The sequence below is a fragment of the Syngnathoides biaculeatus genome, chromosome 9 (assembly GCF_019802595.1).
Source record: "Syngnathoides biaculeatus isolate LvHL_M chromosome 9, ASM1980259v1, whole genome shotgun sequence".
NCBI classification, from domain to species: Eukaryota; Metazoa; Chordata; class Actinopteri; order Syngnathiformes; family Syngnathidae; genus Syngnathoides; species Syngnathoides biaculeatus.
Genome location: NC_084648.1, coordinates 21,547,540 through 21,563,050, shown reverse-complemented (window position 1 = coordinate 21,563,050; position 15,511 = coordinate 21,547,540). Strand labels below are relative to the sequence as shown.

Sequence of the window (15,511 nt, the reverse complement as noted above, 5' to 3'; positions counted from 1 at the left end):
AGGATTAATAATTAAATGTAACAAGATAAAGGTTATGCTTTGCAAAGATAACTGCAATATTAACTGACATAAACGTGTGTGCGTCTTGTGCCGGAGTCTCTTCCGGCGTTGCCGGAAGCAAGCGAGATGTGGACATCAGCCAGTTAGCGTCTTTCTTGTTCCAAGTTCAAAGGTAACAGTCTCGATTTCTGCCTCCATTTGCGGGAGGGATGAAACTTTTTTTTTTTTTTTTTTTTCCCCCTACCGCACGATAAGCTGTTTTGGATGGCGGCGGACCGGACGGAAGCGGAGGTCCCGGACGACGCCGTGGGAAGGCGGGTGTCGTGCGGCCAGCACCGGGCCACGGTCCGCTTCGTGGGCGCCGTGCCGCCCACGGCAGGTACCTTTCAACCGGGGGCGAGGGGGGGGGCACACGCAATTTGACCCCGCCCCTGGTCGGGTCACACTTTGAAGAACGTGGACCTGTCGCCACCCAAATCCGCGTGTGCGTGCGCGTGCGCTCGGCAGGTGTGTGGTTGGGCGTGGAGTGGGACGACCCCACGCGAGGGAAACACGACGGGTGCCACGACGGCGAGCGCTACTTTACGTGCAGGTACGGCCGTCGCGTGCAAGTCGCACTACGCGCGACTGCGCCGTCCGCCCGAAGTCACCTCGCCCGCGTCGCTTCCCGTCAGGCGCCCGACGGGCGGCTCCTTCGTCCGCCCGTCCAAGGCGAGTTGGGGCGTGGACTTTCTGCGGGCGGTGCGGCGCGAATACGGCGTGGACGCCAAGGCGGCGCTCGGCGAAGAGATCGCCGTCTCCGGCAAAACGCTGGAGTGGGCCGACGTCAGGGAGCGCAGGTGCGCGCGACCTCGCCGGCCCGTCCTCGCCGGCCCGTCCTCGCCGGCCCGTCCTCGCCGGCCCGTCGCCCTTCTGACTGTCGTTTTGTTTTTCTGACCCAGTTTGGAGAGTCTCCCCAGCGTTCTCCTCAAAAACTGCCTGGTGAACGGACCGGGAGAAGATGGGCAGATCCTCAAAGCCACACCGAGTATCCTTAACAAGTGTCCGCGTTTGCCGGGGGCTCCACCGACATTTATACGACCATTCCCGTACTCGCTAGAGAGTACGACAGTCGTGAGGTCGCAGGTTCGAACCCCGGAGTTTGCACGTTGCCCCCGTGGCTTTCTCCTGCGGGTGGTCCCACGTCCCCGAAACATCGCACGCAAGGTGCGAACGGCTGTTGGAGCGGTTGGTTTCCCCCGATTGGCCGGCGACCGGTTCGGGGCGTAGGTCGGCCGCGTTGGGCTCCGGCTCGCGCCTCAGAAATGAGATGGAGGAGTCCGTCGCCGTCTTTAAACGAGCTCATTTCTTTCGCTTTGAACCCTTTCTGCAAAAATGCTTTGACAGTCAGCGTAGGCCGTTGGAAAATTCCCTCCGTGCGCTCCGAACATCGGGAAACGTCGAGTCAACAGAGCGGGACCAGATATTTGCTGGCAGAAGTGACACATTCAATATGGCGGACGCAGTGACGGTCGTGGGTCAATTCATCGAAAACGCTCTGCGCTCGGACTTTCCAAAGGATGCGCCTCGTCCGTCTGTCCGTCCGTCCGTCTTTGTAGTTCTTGAGCGTTTGTCCAGATGTGCGCTGGTTGGACCTGAGCGCCTCCCTGCTGTGCCGCTGGGAGGACGTGGCCGCGATTGGCGTCCAGCTGGAACATCTGGAGACGCTTCTGCTCAGGTTCGAGTCCACGCCGCCGCCGCCGCCGCCCACTTCCTGTCTGCCTTCCGAGCAACCTCCGACCTCTTCTCGCAGCTCAAACAGACTGCGTCTACCCTCCGACCCCTCGGCCCACCGCCGGGCTTTCCGTAACCTGAAAGTTCTGACGCTCATCGATTGCGAGCTCACGTGGACGCAGGTACGAGTCACGCGACCCGTCGCCTTGGAAACAGCCAGGGCGCTAAGTCCGCGCTTGCGCAGGTCTTGCGATGCGCCCCCATGTGGCCCGAGTTGGAGGAGCTCATCGTGGAGGACAACCGCATCACGCGCTTGGACAGGTGGTGCTCCCCCCGAGTAAGATGGCCGCCACGGGACTTCAGCTCACCCGAGCGCGTGTGTCTCGGTTTCAGGCCCGAGGGCGTCCTGCAGGAGCTCAGGAGTCTCAACGTGTCCAAAAACCCTCTCGACCAGGAGAGCCTGCTCAACCTGGCCGCGCTACCGAGGTCTGCGTCGCTTGCGGAACTTTCTAGTCTCCCGTCGAGAGCAGGAGTGTCAAAACTCGTGTCGTTTCCCTCCGATGGCTGCAAAAAGACATGAAATGGATGAACTGGTTTGGGAGTCGGAAATCAAAGGGTGATGGGTCGGCAATATCGCAGCGTTATGACAAACTGCACGTTTTCTACCGACTTGAACGAGATCTGGGCCCCGGGCCTTGACTTTGACACTCGTGCTAGTCGTCCTCCAGAACCGGAGCACGACCGCGTCCCGGAAGTGCCCCCAACCGTCTTTGGGCGACTCGTTGAACGTTTGTCTCGTCGCAGACTGGAGCAGTTGACGATGACGGACACGGGCTTCTCCGACATCCGCTTCCCCGACGCCGCGCCGGCTAAGCTCAGTCGTCCGTCCCGCGTGTCCGTTCCGTCGGGACCGGAGACGTCCCCGTTCGCGTCCCTGGAGAAGCTCAACTTGAGCCGCAACAACATCTCCGAGGTGAGAACCCGGCGTCGGGCGGCCCCCGCCGGGAGGCCGACGGGGCTTGACCGCCGCCCCTCCCCCTTGTGCGACGCCGGCAGTGGGGCGTGATCGACGAGCTGTCCAAGTTGCCGTCGTTGCGACATCTTTGGTGTCGGGGAAACCCGTTGGCCAGCGCCGACCGCAACCCGAGGACGGCCAATCAGATGCTCGTCGCCAAGCTGCCGCACCTGCGGGTCCTCGACGGATGCGAGGTGCTTGCCGGCTTGCCGGCTCGGTTTTTTTCGATTGTGCGCGTGTGCTTGACGCTGAGCGGTTGCCGCGGTTACAGGTCACCCCCGAGGAGAGGAGGGGCGCGGAGTGCGACTACCTGAAGATGTTCGGCGAGGAATGGCTCCGGTCCAGGGGGCGGAGTCAGGCGAGCCAGCAGTTCGCCCTTCGCCATCCGCGTTACGCCGGCCTCGTCGACAGTAAGCCTGTTGCAAAGCCCTGGGCTTCTGCTTGACTTCTTGAGTTCTAGAACCTTCTGCTGGACCCTGTGAAACTTGTGCTCAGCTTGCAGAACTGTTTAGTTGTCTCCGAGAAGCCTGACTGGACTTGTAGAACCTCCTCCTCGCGTGAGTCTGCACGACCCCCTAAAAACCTTTCACCCAGTTTCTCGGACCTTTTGATTGGATTCCTGCGCAATGTCGCCGTCTTGCCGAGCCGTCACTTTTGGTCCGGCGGCCTCCTCGCCGCCTTTCTACATTTGGCTTGACTTGTAGAAGTTTTCCAACATTCCCAAGCTTGAATTGAGAGGCCAAAACGCAAAACTGCTGGAACGATAAAGAATGAAAGTGACAAAAGCGAAAGGCAAGCTGAGCCCCGGCAACGAGCTGCGAATCGGCCGGATGAGGTCGGCGAGCCCCCGGCCGGGGTGGTCTTTGCGCCTTACCACAAGCGCTACATTTGTGGCTTCTCAAAGAACCGGAACTTTCGACACTTATTTTTTTCCTCATCTTTTGCTTGCTTTTTTTTTTCTGTTTCAGAGTACGGCGCGCCAGACGAAGGCGAGCTGACGAAGCGTCAACCGTTTGCGCTGAAGAATCAGCTGTTACGTAAGCCTCGCTTCCTTCTGCGCTTCCGATTGGCCGCTGGGCCCCGCAGCTACAATAACTGCATAAATCCTGCACCGCTTGTCCAAGGTCGGGTCACAGCAGCAGTAGTAGCGTTAGCGGGGACGACCAGAGCTCAAGATGCGCGGGGCCGGCGATCCCGACCATCTCGTCGGAACTAGCGACCTCGCACGCTCGCTCGGGCTCCTCCCCGCCTAAGAGGGGACGTTCCACGTCCCAAGAGCCACTGGGGGGGTGACTTGCCTCCTGGCAAAGAAAATGTTATTTTTTTTTTTTTAAACATTTTTACTCGTCGTAAAGGTTTAAGGAGCTGTGCTTTGTCTGGTTCCTCACCTGAGACCTGTTTGCCATGGGTGACCCTACCGAGGGGCCTGAAGCCCCCAGACAACTTAGCTCCTAAGGTCACGGGGACACACAAACCAGTCAACCGCGAGAAGATGACGGCGCCATAAGAAATGGACCCATCTTAAATCGTCGTTAGGCAGCGAGCGGCGCGTCAGATCGATTATAGACAGCAGGATGTTGAACGTTTGTCAAGTTTGACATCGTTGCAGTGGATCGAATCGCCACCAGAGGGACACAAGAGCTTGACTGACTGCACGCTCGCGTCACGCGTTCAATAGGAAAGATTTCCTATCGACACTGACAAATCAAAGTTTGTCTTTTGTCGCACTGCAGAAATCACATTTGTGTTTGTGGACGACGCGGCGAGGACGCCGGTGGAGAAGAAACTTCCAGGTCGGCGCTGATGTTGCGCGACTAACCGGCTGACGCTTTCGAAAATTCAACAGAATAGTTCATATTTGACTTCAAGATGTTTGTGTGCAGCCTCCATGGAGGTCCAGAAGGTCAAAGGTCTTCTGTCCAGAATCTTGAAGGTCCCCGCGAGCGACCTGAAGCTGAGCTACACCAGCGCCAAGGTGCTGCGCTGACATGCTAACGGGACTCTTAACCGCCCGTCTCTGTGTGTTGGGGGGGGGGGGGGGGGGGCGGCAATTCATGTGCCACTCACGTGTTGTGTGTTCTTGTCATTGTGCAGGTTGTGGGTCCAGAGTACCACATGGACAGCGACCTCAAGACTTTATTCTTCTACGCCGTGGAGGACGGCGACACGGTCTTAGTACGACGTTTGTAAACACAAACGCAGGAACGGCGCGTCGACGCACGTGTCGCCAACACATCTTCACACTGCAAACGCAAATATACGACAAAAAAAAAAAAAAAAAGTCGGCCATCGATTTTCCTCTTTGGTCTTAACGACGATGACGACGTGGCCGGCGTCTCTAATTTCCACGGCGACCGTCGCATCGTAGCACAGCTGGGAACGCTCGCCTGTTAGCGATAGCAACATGCTAACTGCACCGATCATGTTTGTCACTCATTTACGATTACAATAAACTCCAAATGTCAGCAACGTAAAATCATTTTGTGCAGAAAAATGTTTCCGTGGCGGGGAGTGAATCATCAATTTTGTCATCGTGAGCATAAAAAGACGGAGAGAAAAATAAGAGCAAAAGTAACAAAAAGGTTTTGAAACAGAACCAACGACAAATTGAATGTTGAACTGAATATTATTTAAAGATGCTTGGAAGCAATTTGGAGAAGTGCCAGATGGAATACGAGCGGACGAGAAGTTGCCTGAAGAATGGAGGAAAAGTCTGCCGGTTCCCATTTTCAAGAACGTCGTGGGAACTCGAGAGGAATACAAAAAATGAACTTGTAGGAAAGTGTAGCGGAGGCGAGACTCCGGGGAGAAGTATTTGCGAGCGACGGGGTGGCCTGGTGCCGAGAAAGAGGACCGCGGAGGCATTAGTTGCCTGGCGGAAAAGTACGGGGAAGATTCAGAAGGAGATTTCGGGTCGGGTCGAGAGATGAGAAGATGTTGACGTTGGGTTAGGGTTACAAACGAGTTCGTTAGAGCCACAGCAGCCAACGTTTGGGGTTGGGGAAAGGTCTGAGGAGGACGAAGGATGATGCCAGGCAAGAGAGCGAAGAGGAGGAGCTTGCTGGAGGTCGTGAGGCCTGTTGAGCCGGGGGGGGGGGGGGCACCGCGAGGACCCCTAGTGGGAGAAGCCCAAAGGGGTAAAAAAAAAAAAAAGAACAAGAAGATGGAAGGTCGGCTAATTTTGGTTTGTGTCGATCGGAAGCGGAACTGGAGGAGCTGCTGAGCGGGTAGGGTGGTGCCGAAAATCCGTTGGGCAGTTTTGATGTCCGTTGCAGTCCCTGCTTTTCTTTCTCTTTTTTTTTTTTTTTTTTTGTGGCAGCTCCAAACCTGACTGGGATGGAGGAACACAGTACTGATTCCGCGGCCGCGGTCTAGAACTACCTCAACGGCGACATCCTCTGCTGGGCCTTTTTGAGGATGGACTTGATGTTGATCTCCCACTTCAGGTCCTGAGCGACCGTATCAAAGTCAAAACATGACAGTGCCGCGCCCCAAACAATTTTGCGTTGTTTTAATTAAGTTTTCAAGCAGACAAAATGCTCACTAGAATCATTGATCACACAAAAAAGTCAAGCGGACCACGGCCTAGACAAGGAAAACAAAGTAAATGTGGAAGCTTCACATCCTTTGACTGCACGACAAGAAGGAAATCCCATCTTAAAACACACAAAATATTGTTTCAAATTCAATGTTCTTCCTCAAAGAAAGAGCGGAGGTCCGCACGCAGTCCACATCGGCCGTAACGACCCAACGTCCTCCAAAAGGTCCAAATCGCGCCAAAACTCCAAACATGTCCGCGATGCAAACGGACGGACGGGCGGGCGGCCGGCTCCCTGCTTCCTGTTACCTTTTCTCCTTGAGCAGCAGCCGGAAGTTGTGCAGCTGGTGGATGCTGGTGGACAACCTGACACAAACACAGTACAGGAAGTAGTCAGCGGGAAGGTACTTCATAGCCGCGACAACACCTCGGCCCAGTAGTAATTCCACCGGGGTTTGGACTGAAGGGACGTCCCGTTCTTAGTCCATCTGGTCCAAGTTTGTCCTTCTGGGAATTTAGGAGCCGAGTTGGCCCGTCTCCGCTCTCGGATGGCGGCGGGGAGGGGCCACCTCCAAATGCTTATAGCGCAAAGTTGTTTGCCACATTTTTCCGTGGAGAACAACGATGCACAACATTTTATGGACAGACGAAACAAAAGCGAAGGCACAAGAAAGCCTTCCGAGTGTGGCGGAGGGGCCGCTTCGCTACATCGGGGACTGGAAGCCTCGACATCAGATCGAGAGATTTCCCCGCCCGGTGGAAAAAAAAAAAAAACTTGGTATGGGGCAAAGATCGCGGCGAGACAAAGAACCCAGGTGAGAAAATGGACACTATTCCAAACTCAGTCCCGTCTGGAAACTTGACGGGGGAGCCCAAATCTGCCATAGGCTCGAGGAACACTGCAAATGTTCCAGAGCTTGAACAAAGTGCAAAAAAGGTTCTACTCAGGCGACCTGCACCCGGTATTGCTGCCTTTCGTGCTTTTTGCTTTCAAATTACACACACACACACACACACAAAAAAACCCCATATTTGACTCAAATATTAAAAAAGGACTTTTTACGGGTACAAGTACGACTGGTACTTTATCACCGCCACTACTAAGCGTGCGGCGGGCGTGGCCTACCTGGCAAAGCCATTGATGAGGGCGACGACCTCCTGGCGGGTGAGCTGGAACCCCTTGGAGGGAGAACGTTCCGGAAGGTTCTTGATCTGATTCTCCGAGAACAGGACCTTCAGGGCCGTGCCCAGGCCTTGGGTCTGGGGGACGCCAACGTCACGACAGCGTCAAGGGGACACGTACACGTATACGCACGCGTGTGCTGGTTTTGTTCACGTGCGGTGCGGTGCGGTGTCGTGTTGTGGTCTTGTGGTGGTGCCCGACGCAACCTGCAGTTTTCCCCAAAGTCGACATTTGGTGCAGCCGACGCAGTCCATGATCCTGGAGATGTTCTTGAAGTGGAGACGGAATTCTTCCTGCGCATAAAAAAAAAAAAAAAAATATATACACACACACACATCATCGTAACGAGTCTGCGTATATCTAACGTCCCCCCGCCCCCCAGGAAAAAACTCATGATCGCATCTGAACAATTTGGCCAATTTTAAGCTCAAAATGGTGAATTTTGCCCAACGTTTCACGTTTCTTTGTTTGACATTTGGACGCCAACGACGGTTTTTCCACCACTAACGTTGATTCTGTGGAAATGGAGCAAGCCGCAAATTGCATGCGTTGCGGTGACCAAAGAGACTCCACGACGAGACTGACCGATTCTCGGACGAGAACGTTCAGGCCCGATTGCCGGCGCCGACGCAGTCTCGGGGAACGGGACTCCAGATCAAGAAGTTGAACCGAGACCGGATGTTTACCTTCAGGCTTTTGGCTTCCTTCTGGTGTCCGGCAAACATGGACTTCTCGTCAAAGTGCATGGGGAACATTCTAGAGGGAGCACACGGGAAGTGAGGAGGCGCAAGGGGAAGCGACAAGGCGGACGCGAGCAAGCGGCTGACTTGATCTCGTGGAAGACTTGCAGCAGGAGCTCCTTGGTGCGGGCGTCGTCGCGCCCGTTCCCCGTGTACAGGTGCACCGCGGCGCGCTCGAAGTACGGCGCCACCTTGTAGAGCGCGCGCAGCTCCATCAGGTACAGGAAGTACAAGTTCTTCAGGCGCCGCGTGCCCTCGCCCTTGGTCTCGGCCGTGTCGAAACGCGAGCGGAACTCCTCCACGTTGGGGCCCCACACCGAGCGGCCCCAACCCTCTGCGGGCGAACGAGCCAGCGAGCGTTTGGAGGCGGACCCACCCGTTCAAACCCGGAGCGGCGGCGTCGTTACCGTCGAGCAGGTACCGCGCGCAGAGGTGGATGTTGATGCTGCTGTGGAGGCCCGAAATCAGCCGGTAGAAGACCCGCTTCTCCAGACACAGACCTGAAAACCGGGGGGACGAGGAGGAGGAGGAGGAGGTACCAGCAAAGGAAAGGAAAGAGGAGAAAAGGAGGAACAAGATGGAAAAAGAGAAGCGAGCAGAAGACAAGGTCGTCAGGTACAACAACAAAAAACGTCAGAAAGAGTCCAAAAACAAAAGCAAAGCAACCTTCAAGCCAGTTGTAGAAGCTCTCGCCTGGAATCACATCAACGACGGCGTCAGTGACATCGCCGGCGACGCGCCAACGCTTCTACTCACCGTCGTCTCCTGAGGACGGACGACAGTGAGGCGCTTTTACGTTTGTGGCCGCTCGGGGGCGCCGTTCGTAACCCCCGCACAGAGGACACTCTTCACTCACCTCTGCTCGGGGCCAAGGGGTTCAAAGGTCGGTACACGGACCGGGGCCTGCGCACATCACAATTTACACGCATCATATTAGCGTACGGCGCCAGATCGCCGTCGGTCACAACTTGAACGTTTGCTGACTTGAAGCAGTTCTCCTCGTAAATGCTGTTCCAGACCCTCCACGCCGAAGGGCCCTTGTAGCCCGTGTAGCCTTCCGGGTTGAGCAGCAGGTCCACGTACTCCGCGTCCGGGGACGACTCATCTGCAACGCGCGCAAAACCCGTCAGCCGTGCGCGTGGCGCCCAAAGGGCGGCGCTAGAGGAGCTCGAGAGCGCTGACCGTCCAGCTCGCAGAAGTGATCTTGAGCGTCGTCGTGTCGCGCCCAGTCGGCAAAAGCTTCTTTGCTCCGATGACTGCACACGCACACGCACACGCACGATCGTACAGTTGGAATCGGGAATATTTGCAGACACGCACACACGAGTACGTACGTCGCACAGTAAGACTTGAAACACACGCAAGGGCCGCGCTCCATCGTGGAAGGCGGCGCAGACGCACAAAAAGCGAGGACCCATTTGTTTGGTTGGGTTTTTTTTTTTTTTTTTTGGGGGGGGGGGGGGGGGAATTCCCGGAGCTGTGCTATTAATCAATGATTTCAACATTTTGCGCGTCCCACGTATTTATTTTTACGCTGCGCCTTTGAATGCGCTGAAACGGGACAAGCTCTCCGGTCTGGATGTACGACGGACAAACCACAAAAAAATCTTGCTTCAAATCAATTAGGATTTCTATTTGCTCCGGCGTTTAGTGAACGCAAATAATTTGGGTAAGCCTAACGGAGCCAGAAACAAGACGGGTGCCCAACACAAGGCCAGGGGGCCAGATTCGGCCCACCGTAGCAAATGGGCGGGATGTCACTTGAATGTTTCCATTTCGTGTGACCAAAGCTCTTTTCCAAATCAAAATGGCCAATAGAACTTTGTATGTCCAGAGCAGTTTGTTGCGTCTACGTTGCCCCTGTCTAGGATTCCCCGATCCAGGCGGCCGTCGGAGGAAAACCTGGACTAGCGTGCGTTCCGCGAGCGGGATCGGGACGATTTCGACGGCGACTCGCGTGTCGCGGCACGACGTGTGATGCGCGACCTGAGCGTGCTGTTGATGGCTCCCAGCTCTCGGGCCTGCTGGCACTCGCTCAGGTCCGTCGCGTCGTCGGCCGCCTGCGAATACTGAACACGGGACGCCGCCACTTTGCCGTCAGTCGAAACGGGGACACCCGTGTGTGTGCGCGTTTGTGTGTGTGTGTGTACAGCTGCGCACACCTTGTTGTAATTCCCAGACTTGATGCCCGCAGGAATCTGACTCTGGAAGGGACAAAAAGGAAAAGGTCAGCGTCGGCACGGCGCGTGACGGCGGCTGCTGACCTCTGACCTCCGGGCAGGCCTCCACGTGGCAGTCTTTGATGGCGCAGTGGCTGTCGTCGGGCCAGAACGGACACGCCCGCTTCAGGTTCACCTGACGAACGTGCGCAATCCGTCAACATCCGCGCAAAACCCCGAAGCCTCCGAAACGGGCGATTCAAAGTAGCCGACGATCGGGCGGGTGTGCCCGGTCCGGCGTCAGCTTGCGGAGGCGCGAGCACGATCGTCACCCGCATTCAGGAAAACGTTGGTTATTTTCCCTCGAAAATACTTCAACAAAGTCGGGGTCTCCTTTTCGACATTCAGTGCACTGTTGACCGCGGAGCGCTCTCGTATTTTTCGACGTGTATTTTAACTGCTCAGTATCTTCATATCACGCTGGGGTAACTGTTTTAATTAGGACTGTGTGGAGTGTCGCTTTAAAAAGATGCTTTAGAACTTGGCATTAAAATATGATTATAATGGAGATTGGCCCATATGAAAATAGAAATTGTGGTTTTTAACGAGCTGAAAAAAATCTCACAGCTCAACAATTAGCACAGCGCTTCTTTTACTCAACAGAATGCAAACCAAATGAAATGAAACGGACTATTTCAGCCTACAAGTCTTTTAAAAGCGTCGACTGATGACGACGACCGTTGCTTCTTGTTCTGTGCTGCCCTCGCAGCAATACTCAGATTTCATGTTTTCATTGCTGGAGATATGTAATGATTGACTGCGCTCATCCCATTTATAATTTGCGCTTTGCTCGGTTTCTGCCTGCGCTCTCCAAACTTTGTTCCGTTTGAGTGACGGATGGACACCGCTTGTCAATAAACTTCAATTACAACACCAAGAAACCGCAGCAGCAGCTTAAGAACTCCACTGTGCTAAAAGTGTTCTGCCAGAAAAGGGAGACAGAGCCTCCTTTCTGCTTGACCAAAAAAAAAAAAAGTGTTGAACGATGAATGAAAAATTCAACAGAAGCAAAAAAAAAAAAGTGTTGAACGATGACTGAAAAATTCAACAGAAGCAAAAAAAAAAAAAGTGTTGAACGATGAATGAAAAATTCAACAGAAGCAAAAAAAAAAAAGTGTTGAACGATGAATGAAAAATTCAACAGAAGCAAAAAAAAAAAAGTGTTGAACGATGAATGAAAAATTCAACAGAAGCACACGGCCAGCGAGGACGATCGCGCACAGACTGGAATGTTGTGGGACGAGAACCGAGTCGCCAAAAGGGAGGCCGGACTTGAGGTTGGGGTTTTCTTTTTCTTGTTGCCGTGACAACTTCTCTGCGTTTGCATCCAACATATTCCCATATTTTAGAAATCCGTGTAAAAGTAGCGCTTTTTGCAATATGATGTGCGGCCCCACGTCAAATACGTTCAGATCGCCGGTAAGCCAAAAAGTTCATTGCGAACACCGCAAGCTTTAAAATAGGTGTCAAAAAATTCATGAAGTGGACTCGACCGAATAGCAAAAAGGAGTAGAGAATTTACGGCCACTATAATTGCACCGGATTTTTTTTTTTTTTTTTGGGTCGTTTTTCTTGAATAAGGAGGGATAAAGCACCGATCCGCATTTTGGAGGTTGGTTCCCGCCCTCATTAAACACCTTTTATGAAAATGGCTGCCACCGAATGAGTTCAGGGAAAAAAAAAACCAAACGTAACGAGCGTAAAAAAAAAGCAAAGCACGCGAGCCGGCGTGTACCTTGTAGTAGCGGAAGTAGTCCCTCTCCGTCAGTTTCTTGATGCGTGGGTAGATTTTGAAGTTGTTGAAGACGTCGATGCTCTCCACGTCGCAGAAGCAGTCGTCCAGCACGCCCGTCAGCTGAAGCGCAGCCGTCACAGCCCAATCAACACTCTGAAACTTTCACCCCGCGGCCCACTTTGTACACGTCTATGCTTTTATTCAAAAATAGACAATTTCAATTTGGCGGTGCAGTTCCGGGGGGGGGGACCAATATCAGTCAGACAATCGGCACAAATGTTGAGGGCTCCAAAGGAAAAGCTGCTCTTTGCAAAATGTCTTTTTTTTTTTTTTTTTCTGGGGGGGCACACTTCACGGAAGAGAACCGAAACTGAGAGGCTGCAATCTCACACAAACTCAAAATAAATCCAGAAGATTCAAGACAACACATTCATTTGAAAACAAATGATTTGAAATAAGTGGAGCGCCTCTCATTTGTGCCGATGTTCCGACAGATGTTATGGACCAAACCGAGAACTGAATCATGGTTTTTTTTTTTTTTTTTTTTTTTACACACTAGGCCAATACAGATGATTCTCATCAATATTCAATAACGTGATGCTGACCGATTTTTTCGAATCCAATTAATCGACCGATGAATAGAAGTTCCAGGTGCAACTTGTAGCATATGTTACGCAAACGACAACGTGACGACTGTGCGTGTTTAACACAGGAAGCAACAAGTCACAGGAAGCGATTTGATGATCATATTTGTCCGATTTCAAAAGCACGTCATGGAACCAACGCTGACAGCTGTCGGTCGTGACGAGTTTGGACTTCCATATGCAAATGTGAACTATGCTAATGAGAGGGCGCCTCTGACCTGCCGCGACTGCACGAAAGCGCCGAACGGGACAAAAAGCAGCAAGACGCGAAGAGCTCGGACCATCTTCAACTTGCTCGGTCTCGTGCGAGCGTGTCGTGGACTTGCGTGGACTCGGAGCGCCGCTCCCTGAAGCCCCTCCTTTTTCCGGCCTCATCAGCCAATCGCCTTAAACCACGCTGGTCGACTCGCTCAGCTTGTTTACACATCTTGACGTCACAAATGTACACAAATAGGTCCAAAATATCGCCTCGGTCGGTGACTCCAACAATTTGACGGACGGAAGTCGTCTTCAAAGGCGAAAACATCCCTGTTTTAGTAACCCTTCTTCGTGGACGGGGGTGTAGCCGTCATCATTATGTGGAGGGGAAGCGTTCAAGTGTCCATTGACGACAGAAAATCTCTTTCAAGTGGTTGAAATTATAAAAAGAGGGACTTACGTGGCAAAAGCAGCTCTGCTCCTGCTGCTCGAGCTGCTCGCGTTGCTCCGCACTCGCCTCGGCTTCGCGCTTGTTGAGCTGAAACCAAGCTAAAGCGAGATTCCCCAACAAGGCGGCCAGCAGAAGAACGCCCAACGCCTCCAAAGAACCTCTCCACATGCCTCGGCCGGAACTATTAGCCGCTTGAAATCCAAACGAAAGCCGACGCGAAGGACTCTCCCGGTCCGGCGGCTGCCCGCAGTTCGATCCGAAGCGCTCGGTTAGCCTCCGCAGGCTAAAAGATGCTAGCAGACCCGAGCGGTTCCGTTCGACTTGTTAAACCGAAGCGCGCGCACTCTGAAGCGGATACTTAGACCGACGAGCCCCCTCGCGGAACTGCTGTTATCGCTCAGAATCAAACGGAACTTGGACGCGTTTCGACGTTAAACGTTCGAGCCAAAAAGAAGAACGGCAACTTCCGGATTGAGGTCGCGATATACAATGACGTCACGTCAGCAAACCCGGAAAAACAGTTGCGCGTACGGTGGCCGACGGCGGTCAGAGCAATTGCAAACTCCGCGAAACAACGACATTTCCTAATTCCGTCCGTCCGTAACGTCGCCATCAACAGTGACGACTACCTCCCCTGACGAGCTGACATAATCCTGGATCAAAAGCTTTCATTTGAAGAGTAAATAAAAGAGACCTTCTCCGATCATTGAAAGATTTGTCGCTCTCGCCGTCTCCAACATCTGATGAAAACGATTGGGACTGTCGCGTTTCTCCTCAGCCCGTTCAAAACTAGAGATGGAAATTCAGATCAGCACACATTCACTATTCAGGCTGAGCCCAGTATTGGCCCCACTGGCTCCCCCCCCGAGGGAATCATCTTCAAACTCCTGCTCAAAGCCAACTAAAATCTGGGTCAACCCTACAGTGACCGAAGACCCCGTAGCCTCTCCGCTCTGCCGACGCCGACCTCCTTCCCTCCAGAATCTGGGGAGATCTTTTCCGTGACTGAAATCTCGTGAGATGACTCATCCAGGAGGCCACAAAGGAACTCCTTCGCCACACATAAGGTCAGAGTTCGTGACGCAAGTGCAAGGAAGAGACTGCAGGGCAAAAATGGCACCCACATCAGTCTTGTGGGCTGCTGTTCGCCTTCAGGACTTGGACAACTTGCTGAGATTGATGGAACCACCTAATTGTGATCGCAACAGAAAATCCCGAAGCACTCAGTTTGTGACCTCAAGCTGAAGCGCATTTCAGTTCTGCAGCGGGACAATGACCCAAAATACAGCAGCAAGCCAACTTTTCAATGGCTTAAAAACACAAAATGACGGCTTTGGAGTGGCCAAGTCAAGTTGAAACCAGATTTTCAAACGGCCGTTGGGGCTCGGAAATCCTTCACGTTTGCTGAACGCAAACAAGTAAGCGAGGAGGAGGAGCCAAAACGTCCCCACGGAGTGGGGAGCTGGCGCGAACGCTTGATTGGATTCAAACGTTCCTCCTGCCGAGGACGCCCGAAACCGGTTCTTAGCTTTAGAGGGGCGTTACTTTTGAACACAGGTTCTGTAACTGAAGAGTTTTTTTTTGCTTTTGTTTTTAATTCACCTGGGTGATATTTGTCTGGTTTTACATTTGGTTGGATGATCTTAGACATTAATGTTGGAAAACTATGCAAAAAAAACCCAAAACGTGTAAAGGAGGCCAATACTAAGTTCTACTATTCATCATTACTATGACGACGAATCCCGGTCCACCCCACCGTCTTCCGGGTTTCTTTATTGCTTTTGAAAATTGATTGCGATATCTAATGTTCAGACTTAGCAGAAAGCAAACAGGACTGAGTTTCGAAAAAGCTCACTTCAATTTGATCAAAGAGATGAGATGGCGTCAGGCCGCGAGCCATAAAACGAGAGCTCAGATGACCTGGAAAGCTTTTATTCCAATAACTAGAAAATCTGTGATTATTTTGTCCAGTGAATGTAACATCAGGTCCGCCCGCACTTATGCTGCAAGGCAGACGCACTTTGAATCCAGGGCACCGGTGATCGTCTAGTCGAGTCTTAGTCGGGGAGGGGGGG

General features: G+C 53.2%; 2 protein-coding genes across 5 annotated transcripts; one reads left to right on the top strand and one right to left on the bottom strand.

Annotated features, from left to right (window-relative positions):
* The first annotated feature begins 33 nt into the window (after window positions 1-33).
* On the top strand, window positions 34-5,204 carry tbce (tubulin folding cofactor E). Of its 2 annotated transcripts, none has more exons than XM_061831189.1 (16): window positions 34-172; window positions 256-379; window positions 508-592; window positions 675-839; window positions 942-1,027; window positions 1,618-1,717; window positions 1,793-1,895; window positions 1,958-2,034; window positions 2,107-2,199; window positions 2,518-2,686; window positions 2,770-2,922; window positions 3,000-3,138; window positions 3,697-3,760; window positions 4,462-4,521; window positions 4,612-4,703; window positions 4,823-5,204. In XM_061831189.1, exons 2-16 carry the CDS (start codon window positions 265-267, stop codon window positions 5,038-5,040), a joined length of 1,719 nt encoding a protein of 572 aa, XP_061687173.1. In that variant the 5' UTR covers window positions 34-172; window positions 256-264; the 3' UTR covers window positions 5,041-5,204. The 2 variants fall into 2 exon arrangements, with proteins under 2 accessions (XP_061687173.1, XP_061687174.1); XM_061831190.1 differs by having other exon boundaries at window positions 3,697-3,765.
* Window positions 5,205-6,224: 1,020 nt separating this feature from the next.
* On the bottom strand, window positions 6,225-15,492 carry ero1b (endoplasmic reticulum oxidoreductase 1 beta). 3 transcript variants are annotated; one of them, XM_061831145.1, is made up of 16 exons: window positions 13,446-15,492; window positions 12,144-12,263; window positions 10,461-10,544; window positions 10,352-10,393; window positions 10,176-10,258; window positions 9,372-9,445; window positions 9,174-9,294; window positions 9,046-9,092; window positions 8,946-8,954; window positions 8,856-8,882; window positions 8,597-8,689; window positions 8,277-8,523; window positions 8,136-8,205; window positions 7,656-7,742; window positions 7,393-7,526; window positions 6,225-6,632 (listed from the first exon to the last, which is right to left on the bottom strand). In XM_061831145.1, the coding sequence occupies exons 1-16, from the start codon at window positions 13,602-13,604 to the stop codon at window positions 6,572-6,574; spliced, it is 1,458 nt and encodes a 485-aa protein (XP_061687129.1). In that variant the 5' UTR covers window positions 13,605-15,492; the 3' UTR covers window positions 6,225-6,571. The 3 variants fall into 3 exon arrangements, with proteins under 3 accessions (XP_061687129.1, XP_061687131.1, XP_061687130.1); XM_061831147.1 differs by lacking the exon at window positions 13,446-15,492 and adding an exon at window positions 13,006-13,434; XM_061831146.1 differs by lacking the exon at window positions 8,946-8,954.
* Window positions 15,493-15,511: the final 19 nt, after the last annotated feature.